At 50.7% G+C, this 14,004-nt stretch overlaps 1 protein-coding gene across 22 annotated transcripts; it reads right to left on the bottom strand.

Moving 5' to 3' along the window:
- Window positions 1–2: 2 nt before the first annotated feature.
- Window positions 3–13,987, bottom strand: MBD1 (methyl-CpG binding domain protein 1). 22 transcript variants are annotated; one of them, XR_005124620.2, is made up of 18 exons: window positions 13,680–13,880; window positions 12,303–12,437; window positions 9,868–9,982; window positions 9,608–9,774; window positions 9,439–9,521; window positions 9,259–9,299; window positions 8,740–8,886; window positions 8,517–8,645; window positions 8,269–8,343; window positions 8,023–8,139; window positions 7,870–7,938; window positions 7,113–7,280; window positions 6,494–6,793; window positions 6,266–6,403; window positions 5,806–5,925; window positions 5,659–5,720; window positions 2,513–2,803; window positions 1,069–1,108 (listed from the first exon to the last, which is right to left on the bottom strand). XR_005124620.2 is itself a non-coding variant. In XM_037508525.2 (18 exons), the coding sequence occupies exons 2-17, from the start codon at window positions 12,410–12,412 to the stop codon at window positions 5,263–5,265; spliced, it is 1,890 nt and encodes a 629-aa protein (XP_037364422.1). In that variant the 5' UTR covers window positions 12,413–12,437; window positions 13,680–13,882; the 3' UTR covers window positions 1,091–1,108; window positions 5,259–5,262. The 22 variants fall into 22 exon arrangements, 21 of the variants coding, with proteins under 21 accessions (XP_037364416.1, XP_037364422.1, XP_037364410.1 ...); XM_037508525.2 differs by lacking the exon at window positions 2,513–2,803 and adding an exon at window positions 5,259–5,311 and having other exon boundaries at window positions 1,091–1,108; window positions 13,680–13,882; XM_037508523.2 differs by lacking the exon at window positions 1,069–1,108 and adding an exon at window positions 5,259–5,311 and having other exon boundaries at window positions 2,768–2,803; window positions 13,680–13,882.
- Between the last annotated feature and the right edge of the window lie 17 nt (window positions 13,988–14,004).

Below are 14,004 nucleotides of genomic sequence, written 5' to 3'. Positions count from 1 at the left end.
CGTGGCCTGGCCTCCCGCCAATCTCAGTCCCTTCCTCTAGAGTTCCCCAGAAAAACAGGAAAAACCTTCCTTACCCAGAAGTGAAGGCAAAGATCTAATCACAAGCCAATTGATTTTTCTATTTAGACCCTGTAATCGGTCTAAAAACCTGAGGTAAGTGAACATTTTGTGGAAAGGCTAAATTTTGTGGCCATCTCCAATTTAATCTTGATGATGAGCATAATAATCATCACAGGACCACCTTATATTTGCATAGTTCTTTACAGTAATTTGCAAGGTATTTTCACACATAAAACCTTTGAGCCTCACATATATCTTACACGGTTAATGGAACAGCAGGTATTACCCTCATTTTACATCTAAGACAATTAAGGCTGAAAGCCTAAGTGCCTCCTCAGCCCATTCAACCAGCAATTATAACTCTTATTAATAAAACCCTAGGGCGTATCCTTGGGGCGCCCTAGGATGGAGGGGGGTAGCTCAGAAGGGCCAGAAGGGCAGTGACACAAGGTGGCTGGCACAATGAAGATGGAGAGTCTGGGTCTAGGGCCACAATGAACCAGGGTAAGGAAGTGGGTCACAAGCGCAGGTAAAAGGGCCCCAAATTCCGGATCGAGAGTAACAGGCCGTCCAGACTGGGATCCTGGAGGGGCCCTAGCACAAGTGGAGGCTATAGCTGTACTTCTGGTCAAGATCAAGGTGGAAGTTAACACCTAAAAGCTGCTCATGACACCACTTTCGTGCTCACTCTAGAGGGAGGAAGGGTGGGGAGCACGGAAAAAAGAATTCTGTGCTAGTCAGTTACTGACGTGTAATAACAATGAACGTACAACTAGTTGTGTGTCCCGTCCTAAGGCCGCAATTTACTGTAACTTAGTATTCCTTAATCATTTGTAATCCACCCACTTGGGATTCTGAATGTGGTACGGTTCTAGGTTTGGATTCCACTTCCTGAATTGCTGGTTCAGTTTTTCAGCCACAAAAATAATGTCTCTTTCTTCTCTTTTAATAATTCTCATATTGTCTTTTTTCCTCCTATAATGCTTCTTCTTTCAATTGCAGTTCGGTAAAATACTCATTTTCACTTACTGCTAAGAGTTTACACAGCCTGAAACAAACAAGAGAGAGAGAATTAGCTGGTCGCAGGGGCTCCGGGGGGTCCGAGGGCCAGCCGGCTCCTAGAGATGGGCGGCCCGCAGGACCCCGCCCGCAGTGGGTCAGAGCGGACCCGCCCCCACACCACGCCTTGGGGAGAAAGGCCAGGAATGAAACCTCCGCCCGCAGGGGCCGGGAACGCCGCTGAGACTCCCGGGCGCCTGTCGGGCAGCCCCGAGGATCCCGTGAGTCGGCGACATCAGGCTGCCCTCGCATGTCCCGGCGTCGGTCCTGAGCTCGTCGCGCCGCGCCCTCACCCTGAACGAGTCCTGGAACTTAACTCCGGTTCGGCTTTGCCAGTTTTGCCATTGCACGAAGCGGGGCTCGGCCTTCTCCCGGCGGCCCTCGGACCGACAAGTCGCTGGCGGAGGCCACGCCCCGGGGCCAGCGGGCGGAGGGCGAGGGGCAGCGTTTCCCGCCCCGTGGGCTGACCGCACCGCCGGCGCCCCCTGGCGGGCACATTCCAGGTTGGTGGGGCCGGGCGAGGCGCTCAGCACGGTGAGCACGAACCTTCTGCCACCCCCGCCCTTCCCGGGGTGCCTAGAGAAGTGATTTGCCCAAGGTCACTGGACAGAATCCGACCTTGATCTTGCCACCCACTATCCCCCACTTTCTCAGAAACAACACTGTTACCACCGTCACAACCATCCCCAAAGAAACACTAAATGAAATCAGTAAATGGGACAAAAATCATTTTAAAAACTTTAAAATAGAACAGCTTAAAGATAGAAACTATATTATTTCCAATTCCTATTATGCCCCAACAAGGTTCACACAAGGGCTGTCCTCCCAACAGTTTCCTGCATTCTATATATTCACCATTAAACTCCATGACAAAGTTGGAAATCCATTCACCATTTGTAATACATAATGAGGCATTTAATAAAATTGCAAGGACTATATCTTTTTCGTTCTTGTATCCCAGTATTAAGTACAGCGCCTACATGGGCCAGGCTCTCAATACTCGATGAATGAAAGGAAAAAAAAAAAGCCGAGACCAGCAAGTTTTTTCTGGGTGGCCTTGACAATTTCTGTACTTGCTGGGGTCACCATGAAATCCATGGTCTTCAGCTTTGCATTTTCACCAACGTAGGTTTATCAAGTTATCCTCAGGTGAGTAGTGAGACCCTTGGGAGCTGATTCATGGCAGGTGGCTTTGTAATGTGTCACCTTGACTAGGCTACGTTTCCCAGAACTCCCTTCCCCGTATGCTTCCGGATAAGATGGGCCACATTTTGTGTGATAACTGGAGGGCAGAAGTGAAGCAGCAGCATAGTTTTTTACACTTGGAGGGTTGGTGCAGGGGCACCAGGCACTGTTGCAGTTCACACATGTTGTCATTTATCTGCTGGCTCACCTCGTTGGTGTGGGGCAGCAGTCAGGCCTGCATTCAGGCCTGCAGCTGCTCCACCTTGCCCGGGTCTTCCTTCGGCTTCTCTAATTCCTGGGCCAGATGCATATTTAACTCTGTGATGAAGGGCACCAGCTTCTGCAGGACACCCACATCATCGAAGCTGGAGGTGGTGAGAGACTGACATGGGTTCCAGGCCATCCTCGTGGGTTCCAGCTCGTGCTCCTGGGCGCCAATGTGTGCTTGGTCTCCTGCACTTTATGTCCATCTTCCTTCCTCGACTGCCTGCCCTGCAGACTTCAAGCTCCAGCATTAGATGCAAAGACAACAGCCTTACAGACTGTTTAACCAGCTCCCACAATTGCATGCGGTCAAATTCCTAAAAATCCCTTAAAATATATATACACATATACACATACATATATATATATATATATATATATATATATTCATATTAGTGGTGTTTTTCTGATTGTATCCTTATACACATAGTAACCAGACTCATCTTAATGAGTCAAGTCACCAAATATATTTTGCTTAAGTTATTACTGCTAAAATTATCAGAGTAGTAGGGCTGGGTTGCTAGATCCTGATGGGGGTGGGTGAGGGGATGAGAAGCAAAATAGTATCAAAAAATTATCCAATCTTGACTGGCTGAAATAGGAAGGGCAAAGGCAGTGGGGACAAAGAAGGGTGGCAGAGGACTGTATCATAAGTTAAAGTAGGGAGATGACTAATCTACATGTGAATTATCTAAAGCTGCAGGCTGGGGCTGGAGTAAGGCAAGGGAGGCACACAGGATACAAAATCTGAGGCAGCAGGCCCTTGTCTCGGCCCTGTAAACGAGCTAGGTTATGAATCGCAAGTCTAATCTTTTTGGCACTTTGTACAAAGAATGAGGCAAGGCTAAGCCAAAACTGGTCCTTAGGCAGGACCTGAGGCAGGAACTCATGCTCATTGTAGAGAGGGGCCCAAGCAAAAACCAAGCACAAAGCTCGCCAAGGGGTAGGGATGCTAGTAGTAAGGGAAGATGAGTCAGGCTACTAGTTTCACTTCCAAAGACTGCTTCAGCTGATATGGGGGACCGAGGCCAGTCCTTCCTAAAGGATCTCCTTTAGGCTCCGAGAAACCCTATGCAGCACTGAGATCTGCGAAGAACCCAGTCTCCAGGTGCATGGTGATCTGACAAGGTAAGCCCATCTAGTCTTGGCACAACCTAAACCAAGATAGAGGCTGGAGTATAAGGGGTTTGCAATCCACCTTGTTTTCAAGAAGGCTGGAGACTCGTTATGTTACACGTACTGAATATGGGTTAAAGTTTATAGTAGAGTGCTTATAGAACAAGGTCTTACAACCTAAGTTTGATTACAGACTATTAATACTAGCTGTTTGATAATGAACAAGTTACTTCATTTCTTTGAGTCTGTTTTCTCATCTAAGGATATGGTCAAAAATCAGAGTCTCCCTAAATAAACTATCCATAGGAGAAACTCACCAAATAGCAGTTCCTTGCCTTACTCACATTATATATTTTCAAAATCTGTCCCCCTGAGGAAATGTTTATAGAGATACCACCAGGTTTTATCCAAAGGCCATTTAAAATTATTTATAATGACGGCTTGTTTAGGCGGTTTTGTGGTGGTTTTAACTGCATCCCCTTCCCAGCCCAGCTCCCCCACCTTCATATCCACACTTCTTATCACACTCAGGCTCCTGGGATTTGCACCAGTTGGAACAGATGTGCCAACTTTCTATCCTTTCTCTTCCTTTCCTGCTTATTTCCTCTATGAGCTCGAAGTACCGAACATCCCTGCTCCTCTGGCTTGGTGGTAGGTTTTTCTAGTCCCTATCGACTCTACCAAGTCCTGGCAATAAGTCTACAGTCCAGCCTCTGAGTGGACCAGTGTTGCCTCTCATAAAGACAGCCTGTAAATGTCAGCTTGACTCCCACAGGCTGCAGAAAGCCTCCAGTCTACTGCTTTCTAGCTTCAGGTTTTTAAGGTCCTTAGACCTAGAGAAGATGGAGCAGGTCTGTTGGTGAATGAGGTTCACTACGTGCAAAGGAGCATCACAAAGCCATTTCCTAATATTCCTGGTCTGCCATCCACTGCCCTTGCGTTATCCCTCCTCTCTCTTCTAAAACCTTCCATTACAAGCAACACAGCATATTCTTATCTTCTCTGTTAAAATTCAGTGATTTCATGCATAGAGAAGTTGTTTCCTCAGACAGACTAGAAGGCCCCAAAGGCAGGGATTCTGTGTCCCTGAATGCTGAACCTTCTAAGGCCACTGCATTCACCACTCATCTCCCACACTGCAGGGGCTCAATCAGTTCATCTGTAGTTGCCTAAGTACCCATGAAAGGGTTTCTGTCCCGTTGGAATTGGCTGGCAGTGAAAAGGGAATCCAGGTACTTAGTAGTTCCCATGGCCTGTGCCTGGGCCTCGGTCAGGGCCTGTCAACATTCTGCAGGAGGCAGCAAGCTCCTCTCTTCCTCCCCCCCATCCCAGTCCTTACAGAACTCAGTCTTGCTCCTGTTTCAGACCTGCAGAGTCAATTCTTTGCAGCCACTGAAACTGCTAATAACCTCCATAGGCTCAGGAAAGGCTAAAAAATACACAGCCTTACCCCCTCTGGAGAGGATGTTCCAGAAGATGCAGGGCTAGCCCAAGATCAGACGTATGTGTGGACCCAAATCACACAGCCATCTGAGGACCCAAATTTCCCACCCACCCACCACTGCCCGGCCCACCTGGTCATCTCTTGGAGACTCCAAAAGCTTTCAAGACCCCAAATGATGATTCTCTGAATAAGAATTTATGTATTAGATCTAGCCCCTGCTAGATTTTCTTAAGGAGATAAGGACCAGGATTTCCTTATCTTCCTTTTTCTTTCAAATCTCATCACAGGGTACTAAGTCCTCCCCAACCCAACTCCCACCACCACACCCTCACCCCAAGATAGCCCTGATCTTGGCCTCAGGAGAACCACTAAGGCCCTGCACATGTCCCTCTCTAATCACAATCAGTGCAGTGGTACTGGGTCTTTACTTCCCACTGTGTCATGCTAAATGGCTGTTCATTCTTTCAAAACTCAGGGCCCATATCTGGCTGGTATCCACCCATCCCTACCCCTCACTGTGTGGGGCACACCTTGGCAACCAGACTGCTGTGTCCCGGAGGCGGGTTCCACCCAGGCTGAAAATCTCCGTGATCTAGGGAAAAATTAATATCATGAGTCAACATGGCCAGTGGGGCTAAAGCAGGGTCAGGGAGGGTGGGGTGTCCCCCATCACTGACCACAGGTGTGCCAGCCCCTCCTGCCTCCTCCTCTGGGGCCGAGTCAGAGGCGGAGTCCTCCTTGTCCTCCTCAGGGTCAGGTGGCTCCTGCTTCACAGGTAGCAGGCCTGGGTCTACTGCCTGGGAGAGGTGGGAAATGGGCAGTAGTTAGGAGGGCAGGGCTGGTCTCAGAAAAGCCCCAGTCAAGCGGTTACTTTGCTGACAAATCCCTCTTCAGTCATACCTCAGCACAGAAAAGCCACCTGTCTACAAACTTGTCCCATTCCCACTCCTCATACCTTTCAATTTTCTGTTAGTTGGGCAGCAAAGTAGGAAAAGCTAGTTAGTTGCCTAGGGAGGATGGGTCAGGGTATTTTTGTGGAGAGGCAGCAATCAGCAGACCTATTATTGCTCTGCTCCAAGCAGCACCAGCATAGCGCAGCATCACTCTACTCACAGACCACTCCCCACTGACCCCCACCTTGCTGGGGCAGCCAGGCAGCAATACAGGCGAAGTCAGGATGGCTGTGCCTGGTGTCCAGTCTTCCTGGGCATCCGCCTTCTCTTGCTTCACCTGGGGTAAGGCCACAACCCAACTCAGGCCAGGGCGCTGGGCCTCCTGTGTGGAGGATTGCAGCAAACTTGGTCCCAGCTCCCTGGCACGAGGCTAGCTGGGTTGAAAAGAGAGTATGATAAAGGAAATCCTCACCTGTAACAGGGCTTCTGTGGTAGCCGGGGCAGGGCCAGGCACCTGCACCGGACTGCTTGCACCCTCCCGTAAGAACACAAGGTCAGTGCCGGGTGGGGGCAGCACGAAGCCACCACCTGCCTCCTGCTTCATTAGAGTCTGAGCTCGGTCTGCTCGGGCTGTGCGCTTGGCCAAGGGGGGCTTCACTGTTGTGCCCAGCCCAAGCCGCCGAGAAGAGCCAGGCCTCTTTCGACGAGGGTAAGTTGGGGGTGGCTCTGCCCCATCTTCAGGTCCTTCCCAGACACTTGGCAGCAGCCGCTTCTGTGAGGAAAGATAAGGCATTATGGCCGCCTGGTGCAATGACACAACAAATCACCATGCCTGCTAAATTCCCATTAGGGTCCAGCACAGAATCCACTTACATGCGAGTCTTACATCACTGAGTCTGCTAGTCTCCTGTTAACAATGCCAGCCTCCTCAATTACCCCAACACAATGTCAACTATTGGTCAAACCACTACCCTCCTTAACCCTCCCAAGCTGTGAGCTCTCATCCAGCCTGCCCCACTTACCTTCCAGGCCTCCAAGGCACTAGGGAGCCTGGCCCAATTTAACCCACTGACCCTTCCTGCCTCACTCACCATGGCAAACTGCAGGCACTGGCGCCAACGACACTTCTGGCGCTTCTGGTTGCTGCCCCCGAACTTAGGCTTGTCGCAGCAGAAGTCGCAGTGACCACAATCCATCCGCCGTAAGCAGGCTGCACAGGCCCCACACTTTCGGTTCTGCCGGCGATTTGTGTAAGGCTGCTGGGGGGAGGGAGAATGAGGCTGCTATCACTGGGACCACTGCGGTGCCGCTCCTGTTGCTCCACCACTAGCCCCACTGGAGGGAACTGGTGGCACTGCCCTTAGCCTGACTCCCCACTAGTCACATCTCCCTGACTGCTCGTCAGGCACTCAGTGTACCTACCAGCTGCCCCTTTATGCCATGAGGATGACTACTCCATCACAGTACCTACCACTCTACCTGCCAGTCTCATCACCTACGAAGACGTCATCTTTGACTCTACCTTCAGCAAGGTACTGCTGACCCTCCAGAAGCTCCTAATATGGTGTCTGCGTCTATTCATCCTACATGAACCCTGGTCACTGTGTTGGCTGTTTCTCTACTAGCCCCACCAAAGCACTGGTTCATCTGAAATTAGGTACTAATTTCATGAATCTCTACACCTGCTAACCTCATTTTAGCCCCCAACTGCTCACACCCATTATTGACAGTACCCGTTACTATGCCTTATTGTTCCCCTATTGGAGTCATTAAAACATCTGCTTCTATGGGTTTAGCCAAGTGTCCTGGGAGAGTCTAGGCTTGTCCATGTTGGGTGGGGCCACTCACTAGCTCGTCCTCGTCTACACAGTAATAGATGAACTCGGCAGGTGGCGAGGGGGCCAGGGTTCTGGGGTGCTGCAGAGGCAAATGGGGTGGGATCAGGGCAGATACTGGGGTACGATTAGGGTTGTGCCTTCCCCCTGCCCACCAGGGCCTCACCAGCTCTGGGGACCCTGGAGGTTGTGGTGGGGGAAGCGGAGGCAGCGGCTGGGCTCGGGGGCGCCGCCTGGCAGTCGTCTTAGTGTCACAACCTCCCCTACGGCGGCTATGTTTACCCTGGGAGAAAACCAAAAGGGTGATTTATTAGACTTGGTGGCACAGGACCCAGAAACCCCAACCCCAGGACCCAGGAGTGCAGAGAGCATTCAAGGGACAGACGGGCAGAGGGTTGGGTGGTGCACTCACAGCAGGGGGAGCCACAGCTAAAGGAGGGCGTCGTTGACATCTCTGATGGTGGCGACGGAGGCGGTGGGCAAGGTGCTGGCAGACAGGGGAAGGAGGTAGGGTCAGGGAGGTAAGCATGGGGCAGGGGGAGAAAAGAAGACATGAGGTGGGCAAAGCCAAGTTGGGAGGAAGCAATAGCAACTTCAACAGCAAGATGAGATCTGCCCCAACCCTCACCCTGTCAGTACTGGCTCCCCAACCTGACTTACCCGCAGGCAGCGCCGCTGGACGCACCTCCACTGGCGCCTGAGACCAGGGCGGGGAGGGCGAAGGCAGATTCGGCAGCGGCCACAGTCCTCTCGAGTCTGACAGCCCCGGCACACTCCACACCCTCGGCTCTGTAGGGGAGCCAGAGGCATGATGCATGCAGCCAGGCCCTTGAGGGCCAGAAGTGAGGGTGAGCTTTGGGTCCACTGCACCTGCCCAACTCACCCTTTCCACGATCCGGAGGCACCGTCTCCGCTCACACTTGCAGAATAGCCCCGAAGCCACATCATGGGGCAGCTGCAGAAGGCAGGTGGAGCAGGCCCCGCAGTCCTCGGTCACCTGGCAGGCTGCACACTCCCCGCAGCCCACACGCTGCCAGGAATGGGTGGGGCAAGGTCACAGGCCCAAGCAGAGTGGCTCCAGGAGCACTGCCCCTCACGTGTCTGCCGGCCCCACATTAGCTCCCATCACCATGTCTGCTAGTTGCCCATTTGCCTCATCACTGTATGTGATAATTACTGATTTCTGCGACCACTGAAGCTGTCACAAAGTCTACTGGTCCCCGACTAACCTGTCATCATGTCTACTAACACCCCATTAACTCCAATTACCACCTGCTGGTTGTGTTTGCCTACGAAATGACTCTGACACCCTGTAGACCCATCAACATTTGTCAGACTCTCCAGCAGCCCCCACTACAACCTGTTTCCACCACATACTTATGAAAAGGCTGGTTTTATTTACCTTAAACATCCTCTGCTCCCGGTTGAAAGCAATTCTCTGTGCTAGGGGTAGGGAAAGAGAAGGAGAAGTGGAAAGGGAGAAGAAACAACTGTCCTCAGCCACTGATATCCGCCATTCAGCCTTTAGTCTAGCCTGACACTGCTCCAGCTCCTCTCTCCCAATACCCCCAGGGCCACTCACCTCGGCAGTCCTTGCATAATGTTTTGAGCCTCTGCCTTCGGGTACCATCTCCTGCAAAGCTGATTCCACAGTTCTCACAGCACCTGGGATGGAAAACACAGGTGTAGGGCCCTGAACGTACCACAACCACAACCTTCACTCACTAGGCTCACTTTAGGCCAATACTCACCCAGGTGCAGGGAGTGAAGCTGGGGCAGTGGCAGCGTCAGTCTTCGGCTCATCCGCTGGAGCTTCCTTCCTGACCTCACTTTTCTGGGGTTTAACTTGACGTTTCTGAGTCTTGGCTGGCTTTGAAGGCTTCTTCCGCTTTTTGTTGGGGACGGCCACGGAAGGGGCCTGAAGATGAGAGTGAGGAGGAGGCTGTAGGTCAGTGGGTGGGTATTAGATGACTCGGTCACCCCTGCACAGCTTTCCCACAATGCGTAGTACCTTGGGAGCGGGATAGCACAGGATGCCTTGTTTGAAGTCGAAGAGGGTGAGGTCACACGCGGGGCCCAGGTAGCGGGTCAGTTCAACTTTGCTTCGGATCCTGTCTCCTGTGGGGCTGAGGGTAGGCCAGGATGAGCTGGCACCCAGACTGAGCTGCAGCTCCACCCACACAAGCCTCCCACAGGACTGGTGAACAGGCCCACAGGGTTGGTGAGATGTACACGAGGCAGCCTGGGAATAAGCCCTGACCAGATGCCACCACAACTAATTCTGAATGACAGGAATACAAAAGGTGAATAAATACCAACATACATACAAACAAACACTAACAAATTTAACATGAATGTAAATGGGCATACATGTACTTCAACATATACTACTACTGGTATTCTATACAAGTAAAGGCAAAAACAAACAAGATCATAAATACATAACATAAAATGAAAATGTACTAGTGTGATATGCCAGATACGTAAGCAAGCAAAAAAACAACAACAAATGTTTTAAAAATACAACATAAACAAGCATACATCTAAGTGCAGGCACCATCATACATATAAAAGAATAAATGCAACTACATAGAAAATCAAGTTTGTGATGTTGGGTAACAATACTCCAGAGGTTTCTTACTTTTCTTACAAGAAGCATGGATTGTCCTTTGTTATGAACTATCTTTTTAAGGATATTTGTACAGCAAACAGCCGTGGAAATAAGGGAGAGGGTCTCCATGCAAAGGGAAGGTATCCCTACTATCCTTACATTATAAAATATTTGATTACTTAAGCTCAGAGTTCTTTTCCTATAGCACAGCCTCGTGTACATGCAGGTGCTGGTTAGCCCTCTTTATATCACACTATGGGGTTTACAGGACTGGAGGCTGCTAATGCTGTGAGTGATAAACTGTCTTTCACTTCTACCAAGGAGTCTTAGATTCCTACCAGCATCCATGAACTGTGACACACTTGTTTCTTGCCCTAAAATTGCCAATCCTTTATAAGTCTTGACAACTGAATATATGTTTATAAACTTTGAGAGCTTTCTACAAGTATAAATATGTGAATTAATGTATGGCTAAACATTATTATAACTTCACAACATTTTTCTAGGAAAACAGAAACAGATACAAAAGTAATTCAGGAAAAGTATAGAAAATTTAGCAATTACATCACCAATATATACTAAAACACTTTAAATCCTTAATTGTAAATTATTTACTAAGTATACTAATAAAATTGTTAAGTCTGCTTAATTGTGAATTATAAGTACATAAATGTAAAAACAATAACAGTCAAGAAGTATACTAAACATACACCTATGTATTCAATAGCGGTCATTATTCATAGTAGTTGCATTCTATGAAGTCACTTTGAACACTGAATTAGTGAATACGGGACCACCGCTCCTAGAAGAAGTATAGGTTACCTCCTGTAAGTATCTGGTCCCAACATTTTGGTCAACTGATCAATATATAACCTTGTTTTACATGTATTTAAAGATACCCTACTTATATATTTTTCTTACCAACAATTAATAGCACAGCCTCTGAATGACGAAAAGCCAGTACCTGTGCAGGCCATTTGCGTTAACACAGGTTCTTTCCCAGTATCTCAACATTGAAACAACAAGCCAGTCTCCTCAGCATTGAAAACCTGACTTCTGCTTAGCCCTTTTCATAGACAACAGTTAGCAAATATTTTTCAAACTCACATAATCTGCAGAACCTGCCTCACATGCAAATTTAACTTTTTTCACACTGTATCACCTTTAGAAAGTGTGAGCTGATCAGAACTAGCTGAGACGTGTTTAACATTTTCCTAACCCTGGGTAACATGAATGTCAATGTCCCTAGCTTTCAACCTGACAATATGTTTCATTTTATGGGTCATCATCTCATAGATCCACAAATTTTGAATTTTTCCACCTTTTCCATGACTTCATCACACACTGTAGATGTTGCTTTAACACTCTCTGGAGCTGTCTCATACATAAACTTGCAAATTTCCGCTTCTTTTTCTAGATGTACCATGTTTTTGACTCATTCACATTGAATTCATAGTCAACAGTACTGCAATTCATGCCTGAACAAAGCTCAACACATATTTTCTCTTCACAGCATATCATAATCTTCCTCCACTTACAACACTAGAAAGAACTTCACCACTATGCTTGGGGTCACTGTGAACAGCAAAATCACCAGTAAAAAGTTCAAAAAAGCAAAAACATTGGCACTAAGCAGTTGCAGAGAAAGACACCATTTACAATACAAGAGCTAAACAAGAAGCACAGTGAGTGTTGACTTTATGAGTACAAATTTTAGGGAGTAGGTGAATTTGAAAATATGGATACCTAGGACTGTACATGCATAAATTTTATCACATACCCTTGATGTCATCTAACCAGAGCCTTTCCTCTGACTGCCACATCCCACCCAGTACCTCTGGTAATAGGTGTCTGAGCGTCCACAGGTGGCACCTGACTTGCGAAAGACCTCGCGGCGCTTCCAGCCAGGGCCCAGGGCTGGGCAGTCCAGCCAGTCCTCAGCCATGGGGGCCACGGGAAGGAGCAGCGGCCTGCAATGTGGAGGGCACAATTGGAGAAGCTGAGGTTCTTCGCGGGGAATATATTGTGCCCCAGGCCACACAAAACACGATTAATGACTGTCCAAAACCTGAGACCTGCCACAGTCAACTGACCAGAAAAAAAAAAAAAAAAAAAAATTCCATTCCACCCCACCCTTCCCATCAGGCCCAAGTGTTTGTCATCGGCCGCCCTTCCTGACAGTTCTCAGCATGAGAACCCATCTCCCAGCTGCCAACCTAGGGAAGCTCTCATTCTCCCCCTCCTCATTCCTGCTTTTCATGGCCCCAGAGACACTTTGACCTACTGACTCTTATTACTCCTCTTTGTTACCCTGAGATGTCCACGGCCCCACTCTGATTCACCACAGGCAGAGATCCCCAGTGCTCTCCCATTTCCACGTCTGCCTCCTGCAACCCAGCCATCTCCTCTTTCCCTGTGTGTCTGAACTCTCCCTCTTCCTCCCTTGCTCCGCGTCTTCTTAACCTGCTCCAGGTGTCCCCTGCCAGAGCCCCCAACTGCTCCACATCCCTGGCCCTAACAGCCCCTCATTCCTTTTCCCTGTCTGAAAAAATGCCCCCACTCCGCCTCCCATTATCCCTCTCCATCAGTGCTGAGCGGGAACGCCGCCCCAACCCCAATCCCCAGGCCCCCTTCCTCTCCTTTCCAGCTGAAAAGTTCCCTCACCACTGCTCTCCGGGCCGCTCATGCCTCATTTCGCTCATCCTCCTGATTTCCCCCCTCAGGGCTCCCCCAATTCCTCTGCAATCCTGCCCCAGAACCATGCCATCCCTAACTGTCAGCCTCCCACCCCCAGTCCTCCTCGCCCTCCAAATAAGCCCCGTTCCCTGCCTCGCAGCATTCCGAAGCCCCCCGTTTGCCCCGTCCTCAGTGTGAGAGCCCCCCGCTCCTGCTCCCCAGCACTCGGGGTCCCCACTTCTCGCCCCTTGGCCGGAGAGGCCCCGAGGCCTCGGATCCGCGCTGGGATCCTTTTCCGTCCCCTCCGTCCTCAGCCCGGTCCCGACACGTCCACCTGTCAGCGCCCCGAGCCCCCCGCCCGCCCGTCCTGCGCGTGAAGCGCCTCGGTCCTCGCCGTCAGGATCCCGACGCCGCCATTCCTCCCACTCAGCGGCCTGGGGGCCCTTCGCTGCTCTCCGTCAGCGCTCAGCGCCTCCATTCCTCCCTCGCCCTCGCCCTCGCCCTCGCGCCCGCCCGCGCCCCCGCGACGGTCTCACCAGCTCGGCACCGGGCCGGGGGCTCCCGCCGCTCTAGGCCCGCGGACCCATGGCGAGGGTCCCGCCTGCGACTCCCGCCTTGCCCTGTTCCTCTTCTTCCTCCTCCGCAGCCGCTTCCTCCGTAGCTGTAGCTGTCGCCGCCGCGGCCGTTCGTTGCTCCCGGAACCGGAAATCCGCTGCCCGCCTCTCGGGCTCCGCCACCGGCGACACGCCTGCGCCCTGGTGCCCTGCGGGCGCTTGCCCTTAGCAGGGAAGGCCCCGCGCCTGCGCGCCGGCTCCCACGGCGCGCGCGCCCCTCGCCCGGGACCTGCTGCGCGTGCGCGCT

The sequence above is a fragment of the Talpa occidentalis genome, unplaced genomic scaffold, assembly GCF_014898055.3.
Source record: "Talpa occidentalis isolate TD23 unplaced genomic scaffold, MPIMG_talOcc4v2.1 talOcc4.13, whole genome shotgun sequence".
In the NCBI taxonomy this organism is placed as follows: Eukaryota; Metazoa; Chordata; class Mammalia; order Eulipotyphla; family Talpidae; genus Talpa; species Talpa occidentalis.
The sequence above is the reverse complement of the archived record's forward strand: the minus strand, read 5'-3'. Positions and strand labels throughout refer to the sequence as shown.